This window comes from Myotis yumanensis, unplaced genomic scaffold (genome assembly GCF_028538775.1).
Source record: "Myotis yumanensis isolate MYYU_CA2020_CCGP unplaced genomic scaffold, mMyoYum1.0.hap1 SCAF_2, whole genome shotgun sequence".
Classification (NCBI taxonomy): domain Eukaryota; kingdom Metazoa; phylum Chordata; class Mammalia; order Chiroptera; family Vespertilionidae; genus Myotis; species Myotis yumanensis.
Window position 1 is genome coordinate 35,705,411 of NW_027223753.1, and position 15,918 is coordinate 35,721,328.

Sequence of the window (15,918 nt, forward strand, 5' to 3'; positions counted from 1 at the left end):
AATTTTGTGGACTGTACTTTGGGAAAGAAATGAATAAAAAGACATGGCATTTATGTATGAAGCATATGCTACTGTAGCTTACTAGAGTTTTTCTACACTTTCTTCATCAGAATAAATGACCTATTTAGCACTGGTCCAAACACTGGGAAATGTATTCTGTATGAACGACAAAGCTTTTTTGCCCAAACTAGGGAATTAATAATAAGAGTCTGGCTAGAACTTTCTCAGATATCGATCATGACTGAAATGAAGCAGAGGCCCACCCAGAAACTGGAAGGAGTCACTGAGTGTGAACTTGTTTAGCTCAAGTGTGAGACACCTGCTGAGGAGTCCCAGGAATAACACTTGGAGAGGAACTCAGTGGGTGGCTTTCTTCTTATTGATGCACACAGGAGCTATGAGCCAGCAAAATCAGGCTTTAAATGCAAATGGGACCTCACTAAAACCCTTTTCTCCCCAAGAATAAAGGTAATGAACACTGTGGAAAAATACATGAAAGCATGATAAAAAAAATGCCATATATAATCTCATTTCCAGAAATAACTATTATCAATATTTTACGTTTTTAACAACTTTTTATCCTGGTATTTTTTTCCATTACATATTTGAGATCAGACTATGTTGATATGCTTCCTTTATGAAGTGTGATAGATAAAGCTACATTTTAGGCATGTCACTTTTTATCCCCTTATCCTGATTTAATTTATAGCATTCATAAGTACCTAACATATTACATGTTTGTTTATTGTCTATCTTTCCCATATAAGCTCTATAAAGACAGGAAGTTTGTTTTGTTCGCCACAGTATCTTCAAGGCCTAGAACAAGGCCTGGCAAATAGGAGATAACTCTTATTGTTGAAAATATTGGGGGGGAAAAAAAGAGTACAGAAACCATCTACTTATAAGGGATCTTCCAAACAGGTATCATAACATGTCTTAGCACAACCAGATGAACAACAAGGAATAAGTGAAACCAATCTTAAGATTCACAAATAATTCCCATAAAACAGCTGTCTACCAGAGAATCCTGGGAGGAGAAGAGGACATCTTTTCTTCCCTAATGATCTGTTTATGACCCACAAGATAATCAAGCTCAAGCCAGTCACAAAAAGATAAATATTACATGATTCCATTTATATGAGGTACCGAGAGTAGTCAAATTCATAAATGCAGAAAGTAAAGGGTGGTTGCCAGGGCCTGCAGGAGTGGGTAATAGGGAACTTTTGTTTAAAGAGTATAGAGTTTCAGTTTTGGAAGATGAAAAAAGATGGATGTATGTGATGGTTGCATAACAATGTGAATATACAGAATACCACAGAACTGTATACTTAGAAGTGTTTAAAATGGTAAATTTTATGTTATGTACCAGAGGCCTGGTGCACGAGATACCTAGCCCGGCCTGCACCCTCTCCAATCTGGCATCCCTCGAGGGATGTCTGACTGCCTCTCACAATCTGGGACCGCTGGCTCCTAACCACTCGCCTGCTTGCCTGATCACCCTAACCCCTCTGCCTGCCTGCCTAATTGCCCCTAACCACCTCTGCCTGCCTGCCTGATAGCCCCTAACTGCTCCTCTACCGGCCTGATCACCCTGCTTGCCTGATCGCCCCTAACTGCCTCTGCCTCGCCCTGCACCCAGGACCCAGGATTCCCTCCTCCAGCCGGTCGCACCCAGGACCCAGGCCAGCTTCGCCCAGGCCAGCTGCAGCTGCAGGGGACCGTGGGCGGGTGGCTTTGCCTGGGCCGCAGCCGCAGATGCCCAGGACTGTGGGGTGGGCGACTTGTCTCTCTCCCAGGCCGCAGCCACAGGCTTGTCCCTCTCCTGGGCCACAGGTGCAGATGTAGCTGCTGGTGCCCGGGATCATGGGGTGGGCAGCTTGTCCCTTTCCCGGGCCACAGCCTGGCTGGTCCCCATTCCTCTCTCCCCAGTGTTGAGTGTCTGAGCCATGATGGCGTGATGACAATTTGCATATTAGCTCTTTATTATATAGGCTATTTTACCACAGTATTTTTTTTTAAACACTTATCAGAACAAAATAAACAATATACCCCATCCCCAGGATTTTCATCCACTGGGCTCCTATCACATGCTCTGTGAGGAGGGTAACTGATTCATCTATTCATCCAGGAATAATATGTGGCCAGGCATGGTTTAAGGTTCTTGGAATACATTAGTGAATACAGAGATCCAAGTTCCTATGGAACTTAAAATTTAGTGGAAGGAGATAAGAAAACAAAGTCATTTATCTGCCCTAGCTGGTTTAGCTCAGTGGATAGAGCGTTGGCCTGGGGTTCAATTCCAGTCAAGGGCACATGCCCGGGTTGCAGCCTCGATCCCCAGTGTGGGGTGTGCAGGAGGCAGCTGATCAATGATTCTCTCTCATCATTGATGTTCTATCTTTCTCTCCCACTCCTTTCCTCTCTGAAATCAATACAAATATATATATTTTATTGATTTTTTAGAGAGGAGAGAGATAGAGAGTTAGGAACATCGATGAGAGAGAAACATCGATCAGCTGCCTCCTGCACACCCCCTACTGAGGATGTGCCCGCAACCAAGGTACATGACCTTGACCGGAATCGAACCTGGAACCTTTCAGTCCGCAGGCTGACACTCTATCCACTGAGCCAAACTGGTCAGAGCAATAAAAATATATGTTTTTAAAAAGTCATTTATATAGTATGCTGGAAAGTAATCAGCCATAATGAAAGGAAAAAGAGTAGAGAATAATAAGGTCAGAATGCTGGGATGGGTGGTGGTGCTTGTAAATGTTAAATAGGGTGGCCAGAGCATGCCTCACTGAGCAACATTTTGGCGAAGATTTGTTAGAGGTAATGGAGATCATCACGTGGACAGATGAAGAAAGACCATCCCAGGAATAGGTAACAGTTAAAGGCAGAGCCCAAGGAACACCATCCTGTTGTTTGAGCAATAGCACAAAGGCTATGTGCCGGAGCAGAGTGAGTAAAGAGAATAATGATAAGAGATATTGTTAGGAAGGTACCCATTGTAAGCCTTTTACTGGATATAGTTTGAACACGGAGCCAGTAAAATTTCCTGACAGACCAGGGATAGAGAGAAAGAAAAAGAGAACCAAGGATGATTCTGAGGTTTCAGGTCTTAGCAATGTTAAAGATAAATCACCATGAATTAAAGCTTTAAGAGAAGCAGGTTTGGGAAGGAAGATTAGGTGTTTGGTGTTATTAGACATGTTATGTTAGATATATCTAGGAGCTAATTAAGTGGAAATGTCAATAGGTAGTTGGGTGTATGAGTCTAGAGTTTAGGAAAAAAAATGTGGCTAGAGATATAAATCAGCATATAAATATATGTACATCCATGAAACCAGGTGAAATCCCCAAGGGAGTACAGATAGAGAAGAAAAGATGTCCAAGGTCTAGGGCCTAGAGCAGCATGACATAAAGAAATTGGGGGAAAGAGGAAGAATCAGCAAAGGAGACACAAGGAATGATCAAGAAAGTCATTGGAAAACCAGAGACCTCAGAGGGACCCACTATTTCCATCTATTACTCTTTCTTTAACCTTGTGAAATGGCTTCCCATGTGAGAATTAAATGAGACCAATTATGGAAAAATGGTTAGCACATAGAGTTCTGGAATTATGCAAGTGCTCAATAAGTGGTATTGTTATGATTAACAACAATAAATCTTAGTCCCTCCCAGGCTATTATAGTCATTTATTCTACCACTTTGCAGAAAATGAGCTTGAAACTGGAATTAAAAGAGAAAACCAACAAAGGCAAAAGAGACCTCCTACAGTAAGACTGCAATCTACCACTTCAGCCTTAACTATCCTATATAATAAAGAGTGAATATGCTAATGTTCGTGATGCCCTCACGCCATAAACACCGTTCAGCAGGAGGCTGCATGTGTGGTGGGGCAGAGCCGCCGTGTTGCTCTGGAGATGGGGCGGCAGCAGGGAGGCACCCAGAGGAGGTGGGATTAACCCCGAGGTGACTTGCAGGACCGAAGGTGGGGCTTGAAGCAGCCAGACAAGGCCGGGGGGGTCAGGGGCGAGGCCATGCACACTCAAGCTCTGGGTGGAGAGGTTAGGGCAGTGGTCGGCAAACTGTGGCCCCTTGAGTGTGGCTCTTCCACAAAATACCACATGCGGGCACGCACGTACAGTGTGATTGAAACTTCGTGGCCACACTCAAGGGGCCAAAGAGCCCCATGTGGCTCGTGGCTCGTGAGCCGCAGTTTGCTGACCACTGGGTTAGGGTGTCAAGACGGGACAGTGGGCGAATCACTAGTCTGTACATATAAAAGCCTAAGCCACAGGCCCACCGGCTAGTAGCTATGACATGCCCTGAACACCAGGGGGCAGACGCTCAATGCAGGAGCTGCTGAGCTGTGGTGACTTGGCAGCTGCGGTTCTCGGGTGATGCACCCGGAACCAGAGAGGAGGGAACCCGATTCCAGGCTGAGAACTGCCCTCTTGCAATCCGGGACCCCTCAGGAGATGTCGGAGAGCCAATTTTGGCCCAATCCCCACAGGCCAGGCTGAGGGACCCCACTGGTGCACAAATCCATGCACTAGGCCTCTTGTTCCTCTATAAATATGCTTTATCAAAAGGTCTGTTTTTCCCTGTATGTCCGACCTCCATTCCTTGTTCCTGTTATTCTCTTTGCTTGACATAGTCTCTTTCCATAACTACTTATTAAAAACCCCAGTCCATTCTTTCAAGGCATACTGCAAAAGCCATCTTTTGCTTTTAAGTCATTCATGATTTACCCTAAATGGAGGTGGTCTCCCTTTCTTTTAAATTTTTTCAGTTTTAATGAACTCTCATGGCACTCACTATTCTTTAGTGTGGGCAACTGAGAGTTAATTATAAATGTATTAACCTTTCATTTTATTTTCTTGGGGTATCCTTTCTAATTATATAATATCCCTAGCAATATATAAATTCATCAGTTTAATAAGGGAAGTCTAAAAAAGCATATGTATTTTAAAAAGATATAATTTAACCACTGTTACTAGAATAAGCCTTTTAAAAATCATATTTGCTGTCATTTAAATTTTTGGTTTAAATCAATACCCCATACAACATTAAATCTTGTTTTCTACATTCCTCTTTCTTGCTACTCATGTTGGAAGCTAAATTTCAACCTGAAAATAAATGATGCACAGTGTTAAATCCTATCTTGTCACAATTTGTACAATACAAGAAATTCAAATTGTGAAGGCCTTTCTATTATCTTTCTCTATGCCCATAATCCTTAATTTGTCACAATCAACAAATTTTGTGTACTGAATAGCTCACCCTATTTCCATCTGAAAAATAAGGCAGTCTATTTTCAGCATGATATTGAAGTATTGACTTGTTTCAGTTCACTCCCTCTAATTTCCTGCTCTCCTACATAATAGCTGGTCTGTTTATTTGTAAATGAACTGTGAGAAAGAAGCAGAGTTACTTAGTTAAGAAAGCTTTTAGAATCTGTCACACTTAGCTTTTCTTTTTCTTTTTCTAAAATGTATTTTATAGATTTTTTACAGAGAGGAAGGGAGAGGGACAGTTAGAAACATCGATGAGAGAGAAACATCGATCAGCTGCCTCCTGCACACCCCCTACTGGGGATGTGCCCACAACCAAGGTACATGCCCTTGACAGGAATCGAACCTGGGACCCTTCAGTCCGCAGGCCGATGCTCTATACACTGAGCAAAACCGGCTAAGGTGCTTTTCTTTTTAATATATTTTTTATTAATTTCAGAGAGGAAGGGAGAAGGAAAGAGAGAAAGAAACATCAATGATGAGAGAGAATCACTGATGGGCTGCCTCCTGCATGCCCCCTACTGGGGATTGAGCCTGCAACCTGGACATGTGCCCTTGACAGGAATTGAACCCTAGACCCTTCAGTCCGCAGGCCGACATTCCATCCACTGAGCCAAACCAGGTAGGGATGTCAGACTTGGCTTTGAACCTTGGCTTCACCTAGCTCAAATCTAGTAAGCAGTATCATCCTCAATTACTCAATATTCTGGGTCCTCAATTTCTTAATCATTAAAATGAGAATATTACTTAAAGGTTATTAAAAGGACAAATGAAAAATTAGGTACCATAAACAAAGCATGTCTTATTACAGGACTTATCCACTATTTGGAAAGTTATTATAATTACCTATTGGAAGCCACAAGTTTTTAAATCTAGGCCAAGGTCCCTAAGAGTCAATGCTGACTTTGAAACTGCCACACAACACTGCTTTTATAATGGAAAAAAAAAAATGTTATTGGTTTTACTGAAATTGGCGAGAATACGTATTGTAGTAAAGATCTTCAACATGAACAATAAATGAGATAATGAATCATAAGGAAAGTAGAAAGTGATACATAAACACTTGCCATCATTATTATTATTGGTAGATTACAATTGGATATAACTATGTAATAATTTTAAAGCCATACATAAGGAAATAGGACAAATACATTTGGAGACCAAAGAAAAGAAGCTTAAAGAAAAGGGTAATGCTTACTATTCAAATAAATTGATGTTTTCTTACCTGAATCATTAGCTGCAACAACAACTGTTCCACCAGGAGCAAAAGGATCATTGTGTTTCAATGTTTCTACCTAAACAAATTATACAAAACCATGAGAGAGGCAACATTTCATAGCTGAAACCTCATTGCTACACCAAAGAAAATATTCTTTACAAACTCTAAATTCACTAAGGAATACGGGCATTAGGAACAAATGTTTCCCCCTATTAATTTGCAATCTTATTAAATCAAAATGATACATATCATTTTCTAATCTCCTTTTATTATGAAATACAATATCCACTCATAAAACTGTATTAATCATATGTACAGTTTAACAAATAAGTATCAAGTGAACACATATGTAATCATCTTCCAAGAAACTGCCAACACCTCAGAAGTCATGTGTTCTTCTCCAATCACCATCCCATCCCTCCTCTGTAGAGGTAATTATTATCTTGACTTTGGTAGTATCCATTTCTTTTTTCTTCATAACTTTGATACTTGTATAGATGCACACTATTTTAACTTTTTATTTTGAAGTAATTTTAGATTTCTAGAACAGCTGTAAGGATAATACATAGCTCCCATATTCCCTTCACCCAGCTTCTTCTAATGTTAATATCTCATATAATCATGGTATAGCTATTAAAACTGAAGAATTAATACTGGTACAAAACTATAAACTATAGATTTTTATTTGGATTTTACCAGTTTTTCCATTAATGTCCTTTTCTTATTCCAGGATGACATACTGCATTTAGGATGCATACTATTCTCTTAAATATCCTAGTATTTAATATAGAAAATGCTGGATTTCCATTTTCTATTTGTTATCTAAAATAGTTTAGCATTCTTCCCCTTAAAGAAAACATGCACTTGTGTATTAGGGAGAGGGAAGGGAGGGAGGGAGAAGGAGAGGGAGAGGGTGTGTGTGGGGGGTGTTTCTGCTAAAAAGATCCTGCCACTTTTAAATATGCCATGTAAAACTCTGTACCAAGTAGCAAGAGTGAGTAGCTACGAGTGAGGACTTTACCAGAAGCCAGTTGTCTTCCCACTTTACTTTAGTTTTTAATCATAGTCAAACAAATTGTGTATTTAGGAAGACAACTGAACTTCTTCTTTCTGGCATCAGGGTGTTTGTACGAGGCCATCCAAAAGCCTTGGCAGACAGTGAAAGGGGCATGAAAAGAGCTTTGCAATATTTATCTCCCACTCTGACTCTGAGTGTCAAAGGATAATGCAGAGCTTAATTTACAAATTCCCAAGTAAAACAGGTGTATGTGAAAAGAGACTTATATTCTGTTTATAAAAGAGGACCCATTAAAACTACTAGCAGCCGAAACCGGTTTGGCTCAATGGACAGAGCGTCGGCCTGCGGACTGAGGGGTCCCGGATTGATTCCAGTCAAGGGCATGTACCTGGGTTGCGGGCACATCCCCAGTGGGAGATGTGCGGGAGGCGGCTGATCGATGTTTCTCTCCCATCGATGTTTCTAACTATCTATCTCTCTCTCTTCCTCTCTGTAAAAAATCAATAAAATATATTAAAAAACAACAACAACAAAAAAACTACTAGCAGAAAGAATTACTACTAATAAAGTTTTGGAATTGAAAATGACAGTACTTATTTTAACTGATGCCAATGATACTATTTATAAAACCAGCACACTAGCTTATATGCTGATTATATCTGTTGAATAATGAATAGCAATCAAAGAAAAAAATTAAGCTGGTCTGTATAGGAAATAAATTTCCATGGTTCCTAATATAATCATCAAAATATTGGTGTGAGACAGTCACTGGCATGATAATTTAAATCACCAACTATTATTGCTCTTCTTTTGACTTTGAGGGAGGAAAAAAAACAGGCCTGGTTTTTAATAATAATTTGCTAGTTTTGTGTACCATTACAGAGAGAAATGGAAAAAGCATGCCTACATGCATGTCAGGTTTAATTTCTATTCCTTCACCGAACACTGTGCAATCACCCTAAAAGGGCAACCGGCTAACAAGGGAAACAAGATGGACGTGTAGTCCATCTATCCTATATAATAGAAGGGTAATATGCAAATCGACTGAACGGCGGAACGACTGGTTGCTATGACGCACACTGACCACCAGGGAGCAGACGCTCAATGCAGGAGCTGCCTCCTGGTGGTCAGTGAACTCCCATGGGGGGGCGCTGCTCAACCCAAAGCCGGGCTGATGTTTGGTGAGTGCAGCAGTGGTGGCAGGATCCTCTCCCGCCTCCGTGGCAGCACTAAGGATGTCCGACTGCCCACTTAAGCCATCAGGTGGACATCCCATGAGAACACCCGGACTGCAAAAGGGCACAGGCTGGGCTGAGGGACCCTCGCCCCCCAAGTGCACGAATGTCGTGCACCAGACCTCTAGTATATATATATATAAAAGGCTAATATGCAAAGTGTCCCCTTGGGAGTTCTACTGGGAGTTCGATCACTTGCTATGATGTGTGCTGATCACCAGGGGGTGGCGCGGAATGAAGGGAGGCCCCGGCCAGCAGCTGATCGTCCCTGATCACAGGCCAGGCCTAGGGACCCTACCTGTGGAAGAATTTCGTGCACTGGGCCTCTAATGAAGGAATAAGTGGTCATAACTATGTTATGTTCAGTTTGATAATTAGGCAATTTAGTACAAAAAGGTAATTTTCATAACTAAAATTCAGATGGTATGATTTTATAAAATTAATGCTCCAAAATCCTCCAATAAGGTAACCTAACTTACTACTGAAATTCCCTCTCTTCTTTATCAGCCATCCACTCCTGACTTTGACAATATGACTTAGCACCTACACAATGCTACCAAACACCAGCGAGGATAGCAGGAAATGGCAGTTGTTTATTTTGGTGTGTTTGGTCTTTAAAATTATATCCCTTTGAGAACAAAGACCAGCCTTGAAGAAATAGAAAATACTTTTGAGGAGAGATTCATGACTGGAGGCATAAAAATCAGAGGCCTGTTTTTGTTTTTTTGTTTGTTTTTTAAAAAAGATCACCAAATCAGGGGTTTTAAGAGCTATGAAGAAATAAAGTTCAATTGTAGGCTATAGGGGTAAAGACCTTAAGATTTTTCATCAAGGTTTGAATTCAGTCCTATCATTTACTAACTTATTGCCACTTAACCTCTCTAAGCCTCATTTACTTTATCTTAAACATGAGGATAATAACATAAGCCTTACAGGATTATTGTTAAGATTAAATAAGGTAACACAAGAAAAGAACTTCGCACCATGCCTGGCATATAGAAAATATTAGATAAACAGCTATTATTATATTCTCAATTTGTTTTTTGTTTTGTTTTGCTTTTAATGGAGATATATTAAGAGGAAGTGCAAGCTGCTTTAGAAAACTGGGGAGAAAAGAGGAAAAGTAAGAATAAATGGCAGAAATATTTCACCAGTATAGAGGAACAGGAGAAATTTGTTTATTTTTAAATTAGAAAAAGCTGCTTTGGCTTTTTTGCTCTTTAAATGATACGAGTGAAGAATGAGAGGGTAGAATAAGGTGAGAGGGAAAGAATTCAGGTTACAGCCAATTTAAGAAGAATTTGGCAAGTGGGTCCACACTGCAAACTATGTGTTATAGGAAAACACAGTATCCAGTAGCCTGTGGAAACCACAAATATTCAGTTACGGAGGCATTTGCTCAGTTTTACATCAATGGAAAATACCAGTTGTTGGCCAAATAGTTCCTTACCAAATACAGTAAGGAAGCAATTCAAGAACATCAAAATCTATTATCTTTAAAACAATCAATTACTCTTTTAAGAAAGTATTTTTCCTTTTTAAAAAATCTTATTGAATTTATTGAGGGGACATTGATTAATCAAATTATATAGGATTCAAGTATATAATTCTATAATACATCATCTGTATATATTATTGTATTCATCACCCAAAGTCAAGTCTCCTTCTGCTACCATTTACCTCTCCCCACCCCTTTATCCTCTTCTACCTCCCTCCACCCCTTTTTTCCATTGGTAATTACCATACTGTAGTCTGTGTCTAAGAGGTTTTTTTCTTAGGAAGTATTCTCTTTTTTCTTTTTTTAATCCTCACCTGAGGATATTTTTTCATTGATTTTTTTAGAGAGAGTGGGAGAGAGAGGGAAAGACAGAGAGAAATATCAATGTGAGAGAAACACAGCAATTGGTTGCTTCCTGCATGAACCCTGACCAGGGCCTGGGCTGGGGAGGAGTCTGCAAGCAAGGCACGTATCCTTTCGGTCCCCAGGTCAATGCTCTATCCACTGAGCCAAACTGGCTAGGGCTTAAAGAAGTATTCTTAATCCAAGAGTAATGAAAGACAAAATTTTTGCTTCAAATGCCTGTCACTCAACTGATCCTTTCTGGGTCTGGTTTACTCATAAACATGAAAACCCTGCCCCCCCAAAATAAGCCTCCAAATAAATTTTTCTTACAACTCCCAAATTACTCATAATTATTGAAATTAAATCATAGCTACATAAAAGTCTGTTAGAGTATTTCATTATATTACTTTACTTTAAATATGTTTAAATACCCATGATATAAAGATTTTGTTTTTAAAGCCTCCAGATGATAAACCACTTAGTTGTATAACCTTGGCGGTGCTAAGTTAATTATTCTGAGTGCAGGTGTTCTTATTCTTAAAGTAGACACATTAACACCTACTTTGCAAGGTTGATGTGAAGATTAGGAATGTAAAGCACACAGAAGTATCTGAACATAGTATGTGGTTATTAAATAGTGATTGTTGTACTATGTATGTTCTCAAGACTCTGACATTTAGTGGGAATTTGTACTTCTTTGTAAGACAACATTCCAGATGTGTCTATAAAATAACAATTATTTTATTTTTCTAAAACATTAATGTTGTTCTCTTTAAACTGATTTTCATTATTTCAATAATGCATATCAAACATTTCTAAAAACCTTTACTTAACACATTGCAGACCAGTAGTTTTATTGCTAGCTTTACTCAGTGGCCAGATAAGTTTCTAATGAATGAGTACAAAAAACATTTTACATAAATGTTAAAGGCACACTTAAAAATTAAATACCCATTGCATTTTGAAGTTATTTATTACATGTTCTTAGAAGCTAATATCTTTTTAAAATATATTTTGTAAAACACCGTGTAATATAAAAACACGAGAATTCTCATGATCCGTCCATAATGTGTTTTAATATTGGTATATGGATTTCTAAACATTTATTTTAATACTAGAGGCCCAATGCACGGAATTCGTGCACGGGTGGGGTCCCTAGGCCTGGCTGGCGACCAGGGCCAATCAGGTTCCCTGCCGCCCCTCCTCCTCCTTCCCTTGCTGCCCACGTCTGCCACCACCCACCCCTGGTTCCCCGTCCGAGCCTGGGCCCAGTCCCAATCAGGTGATCGGGGCCTGTCGGCCAGGGGTAGGAACCCGGGAGGTTGGCCACTGGCCCCGAGGAGGGAGCTGGCCCTCAGCCCCCCTGGAAAAGGTGCCGCATCCACTGCCACCCACCCCCAGTTCCCCATCCCAGCCGATTGGGCGATCAGGGCCTGCTGGCTGCGGGGAGGAACCAGGAAGTTGGCCGGCAGGGCCCATCGGTGATTGGGGCCTGCGGGCTAGAGGCAGTTCCTGCATTGAGTGTCTGCCCCCTGGTTGTCAGTGGGCGCCATAGCGACCGGTCATTCTGGTGGTTCCGTCGTAACAGTTGCTTAGGCTTTTATATATATAGATCCTCAATGGACAATATTTGGTCCTTTGAAGGGTAGACTTGATTTCTGGATGACATAAGTTATTCTAGTTAATTCCAGTGGGTGATCAAGCTCTGAACCAAAAACTAGATGGGCTGAATGAAACTAAAAATCCTATATGGCCCATCAGAAGTAACCTAAAACAGGATTCTTTCACCTGTATATTGCAAGAAACTCACAACACTTGTTACCCATTTAACAGTTTTTAACCCTCCCACTTACCGATGTAGTACTGCTATTGCTGGCTGCACTGAAAGGGTCAGTACTAGAAGTGACAAAGGGATCAGCAGAAGATTGTTTGAAGAAACAGTCAGAGGCAAATGGATCTGAACCTTTGAAAGGATCACCTCCAAATGGATCTAAGAAAATGCAGCATTATTATGAGACTAAAAAACTATTACACTGAATTTCCTGTCACCTGAAGGCATGACAACTTGCAGTAATAAAAAGACATTTTGTTATTTTATCAATCAAAATATTTTTAAAAAATTTATCTTTATTGTTGAAAGTATTACAGATGTCCCCTCCCTCCGATCCCCATCCCCATCCCCATTTTGAACTCCTACAGAATCTAAGTTAGGTACTTTCTATTATGACTATTGATCTTTAAAAAAAGGTATAGACAGTCCCATCTAGTTAAACAGCTTTAATTAACATTCTTCACCATTCACCCAAAGCACACCAATAATTCCAACACTTACTACACAAATGTTTCCTGTATGGTAGGTTTTAATAATACCTCTAAGTTAGTTCTAATTGGGGGTGCTCCTAATTGAAGGAGGGGGGACTAGAAATTCCATAATGGTTTTGATAAAAGGTAAGTGTCCTTAAAAAAAAGAAAATCCTCACCAGAGGATATGTTTATTGATTTTAGAGAGAGAGGAAGATAACATTGATGTGAGAGAGAAACATTATCAGTTGCCTCCCATATACACCCCAACCAGGGATTGAATACACAACTTTGATATGTGTCCTGACTGGGAATCAAACCAGCAACCTTTTGGTGTATGGGACAACGCTTGAACCCAACTGAGCCACCTGGCCAGGGCAAAAGATAAGAGTCTTTTACATAATAAACTTATTTTTTAAAACTAGCATATAATTTCAAGGGATCCCATTTTAAGACCCTTAATTTATGCTATCATTAACTAAAATAAAACAACAACAAAAACTTTTAAATGTCTTTCTTTCTCTAGCTCAAGGGTAACAGCCAATATTTGGAACAGGTTCGCAAAGAAAACTAAATGGTACAAATGATTGGCTTTATTCTAATGCAAAATCCCAGAAAAAGAATATCTTAAAGCCTGGCTGGTGTGGCTAAACTGGTTGAGTGTCATCCCATGCACCAATAGGTCACTGGTTCAATTCTGGCCAGGGCACATGCCCAGGCTGTGGGCTCAATCCCCAGCAGGGGGCATGCAGAAGGCAGCAGATCAATGTTTCTCTCTTCTCGATGTTTCTCTCTCTCTCTCCCTCTCCCTACCTCTCTCCCTCAAATCAATAAAAATATACTTTTTTTAAAAAGAGTATCTTGCCCTAGCTGGTTTGGCTCAGTGGACAGAGCATCGGCCTGAGGACTGAAGGGTCCCAGGTTTGATTCCTGGTCAGGGCACATGCCTGGGATGCGGGCTGGATCCCCAGTAAGGGATGTGAAGGAGACAGCCGATCCATGATTCTCTCTCATTATGGCTGTTTCTATCACTCTCTCTTCCTTTCTGAAATCAATAAAAATATATATTTTCTTTAAAAAAGAATATCTTAAAAAGCCTGACATTTAGTAAATCTTTAAGATGTTTCTTTTTGTCCTAGCCAGTTTGCTCAGTGGTTGGAGCGTTGGCCCTTGGACTGAAGGGTTCTGGGTTCAATTCTCGTCAAGGATAGAGCCTTGGTTGCAGGCTCTATCCCAGGCCCCAGTCAGGGAGTGTGTGGGAGGTAACCAATCGATGTCTCTCTCTCACATTGATTTTCTCTCTCTCTGTCTCTCTCCCTCCCTTCCACTCTCTCTAAAAATCAAAGGAAAAATATCCTCGGGTGAGGATTAACAAAACAAAACAAAACAACACAAAACAAAACAAGACAAAACAAAAGATGTTTCCTTTTCCTCCATTCATTGGAGTAGAGTGTAAAAAGAAAGTTCTAAGCCCTGTAGTGTAACTCACTATATTTACCTAATCCTTGACTAATAAGGAGAAATCAGTGTAAATATTGCTAAAAGCATCAAAGTATAAACACTAATGTCATTTTTAAAAAAGTAAAGCTAACAGTTAAGTAAATTCACAAGAATCTACCACTTTCACTCTAAAAATGCAAGGAACACACAACATCAAGTGAAACCTGAGGTAAATTTCAAAACTAAATAAAAAGTAAGTCCATTTCCTGTAACTACCCATTAGGATCTCTCATTCCTAAATACAACATAAATTTATAACATACTGACCAATTTTCCCAAAAGGATCATCCTTGAAAGGATCACCTATGATAAAATAAATAAGCAGAAATCAAAATAATATTTACTATGTGGCACCATTACTTAAAGGTAACTTTAAAACAAATACAGTTTCTTAACGCAATATTTGTTTCATTAATCCCACTGCAAAGTAAATAAAACAACGAATGCCATCCACCTTTAGGAAATATTTAAAATAATAAAGAGTAAAGGTAGAACATCAACACACCTCCTAAGAGAGTCAAATTTGAATCACAGACTATACTTACCTCTTGATTACAAGTTACAGAAGGATGAGAAAAGACAGGCATGACAGCAAGAATTTTACTAACAAAATCTCTACTCTTCACAACAGCATGAAATGAGTATTACCATCACCACTAGACTCATTACTGCCATGACTCTAAACCAGTCACGCTTAGTCGTGGCAGTAATGAGATCAGTCTGTCATCTTTAAAACTGATATAAATTGACCTATCAGTTTCACAAGGTGATTTTAGAAATAAAATGCAAAAAGAGCTTTAACACAAGTAGTATTTAGCATAGTTTAGAGTGACATCAGATAGTTTAATTTATTAAAACTTATGATTCTTCAATAAGACTGTAGGAACCTTAAGGGCAGGGATCAGGATACTATTATAGCTTCCATTGTTTTAAAAAGCATGATATTGGCACTTTTAGTAAATAACTGCTGATTGACTTAAGAGTGCTCCACATCTCTCCTTTTGATCCCTATTCTGAAGAAATATACTCTTATTCAGGAATTTCTAAAACATAATTAAAGGCTTAGTCCCAGGATTTAGTTGCGTAAAGATGACACATACTAAAATCTGAGCGTATAAAACCTTACTCTCCACTCTACTTTTTTATAACAAGTAGGCTATCAAAATTGAAGCCCTAGTTCTTATACAGTTTATATATTTAAAAGCCTTTTTTTTGGTAAATCTATAATATAAAAATAGGAGTACTTACTGCCAACAAAAGGATCAGACTGGAAAAAATCCAAGTTTGTATCTGTAACTGGATCTGTCAGGGAACTTGATTCTACAGTAAATGGGTCTTCCTAAAATAATTTTAAATAAGAAAAAAAATTTTAGGAATCAAAGTTTTAAAAGGTAACATTTTAAAATAACATGCTTTGAGAAATCAAATGATGGTAATATAACAAATATTTCTGTAGCATAAAGTTCATTTAACATATTTTCCTCTTTCCTTAGCATAAAGGA

General features: G+C 39.4%; 1 protein-coding gene across 3 annotated transcripts in view; it reads right to left on the reverse strand.

Annotated features, from left to right (window-relative positions):
* Window positions 1-15,918, reverse strand: part of EPS15 (epidermal growth factor receptor pathway substrate 15) — a 110,716-nt gene that overhangs the window by 9,917 nt on the left and 84,881 nt on the right. For all 3 annotated transcript variants that reach the window (XM_070405099.1, XM_070405100.1, XM_070405101.1), the window contains exons 18-21: window positions 15,665-15,755; window positions 14,684-14,719; window positions 12,469-12,605; window positions 6,526-6,595 (exon numbers count right to left, since the gene is read on the reverse strand). In XM_070405099.1, coding sequence (XP_070261200.1) covers window positions 6,526-6,595; window positions 12,469-12,605; window positions 14,684-14,719; window positions 15,665-15,755 — 334 coding nt within the window. The remainder of the gene's footprint in view (window positions 1-6,525; window positions 6,596-12,468; window positions 12,606-14,683; window positions 14,720-15,664; window positions 15,756-15,918) is intronic.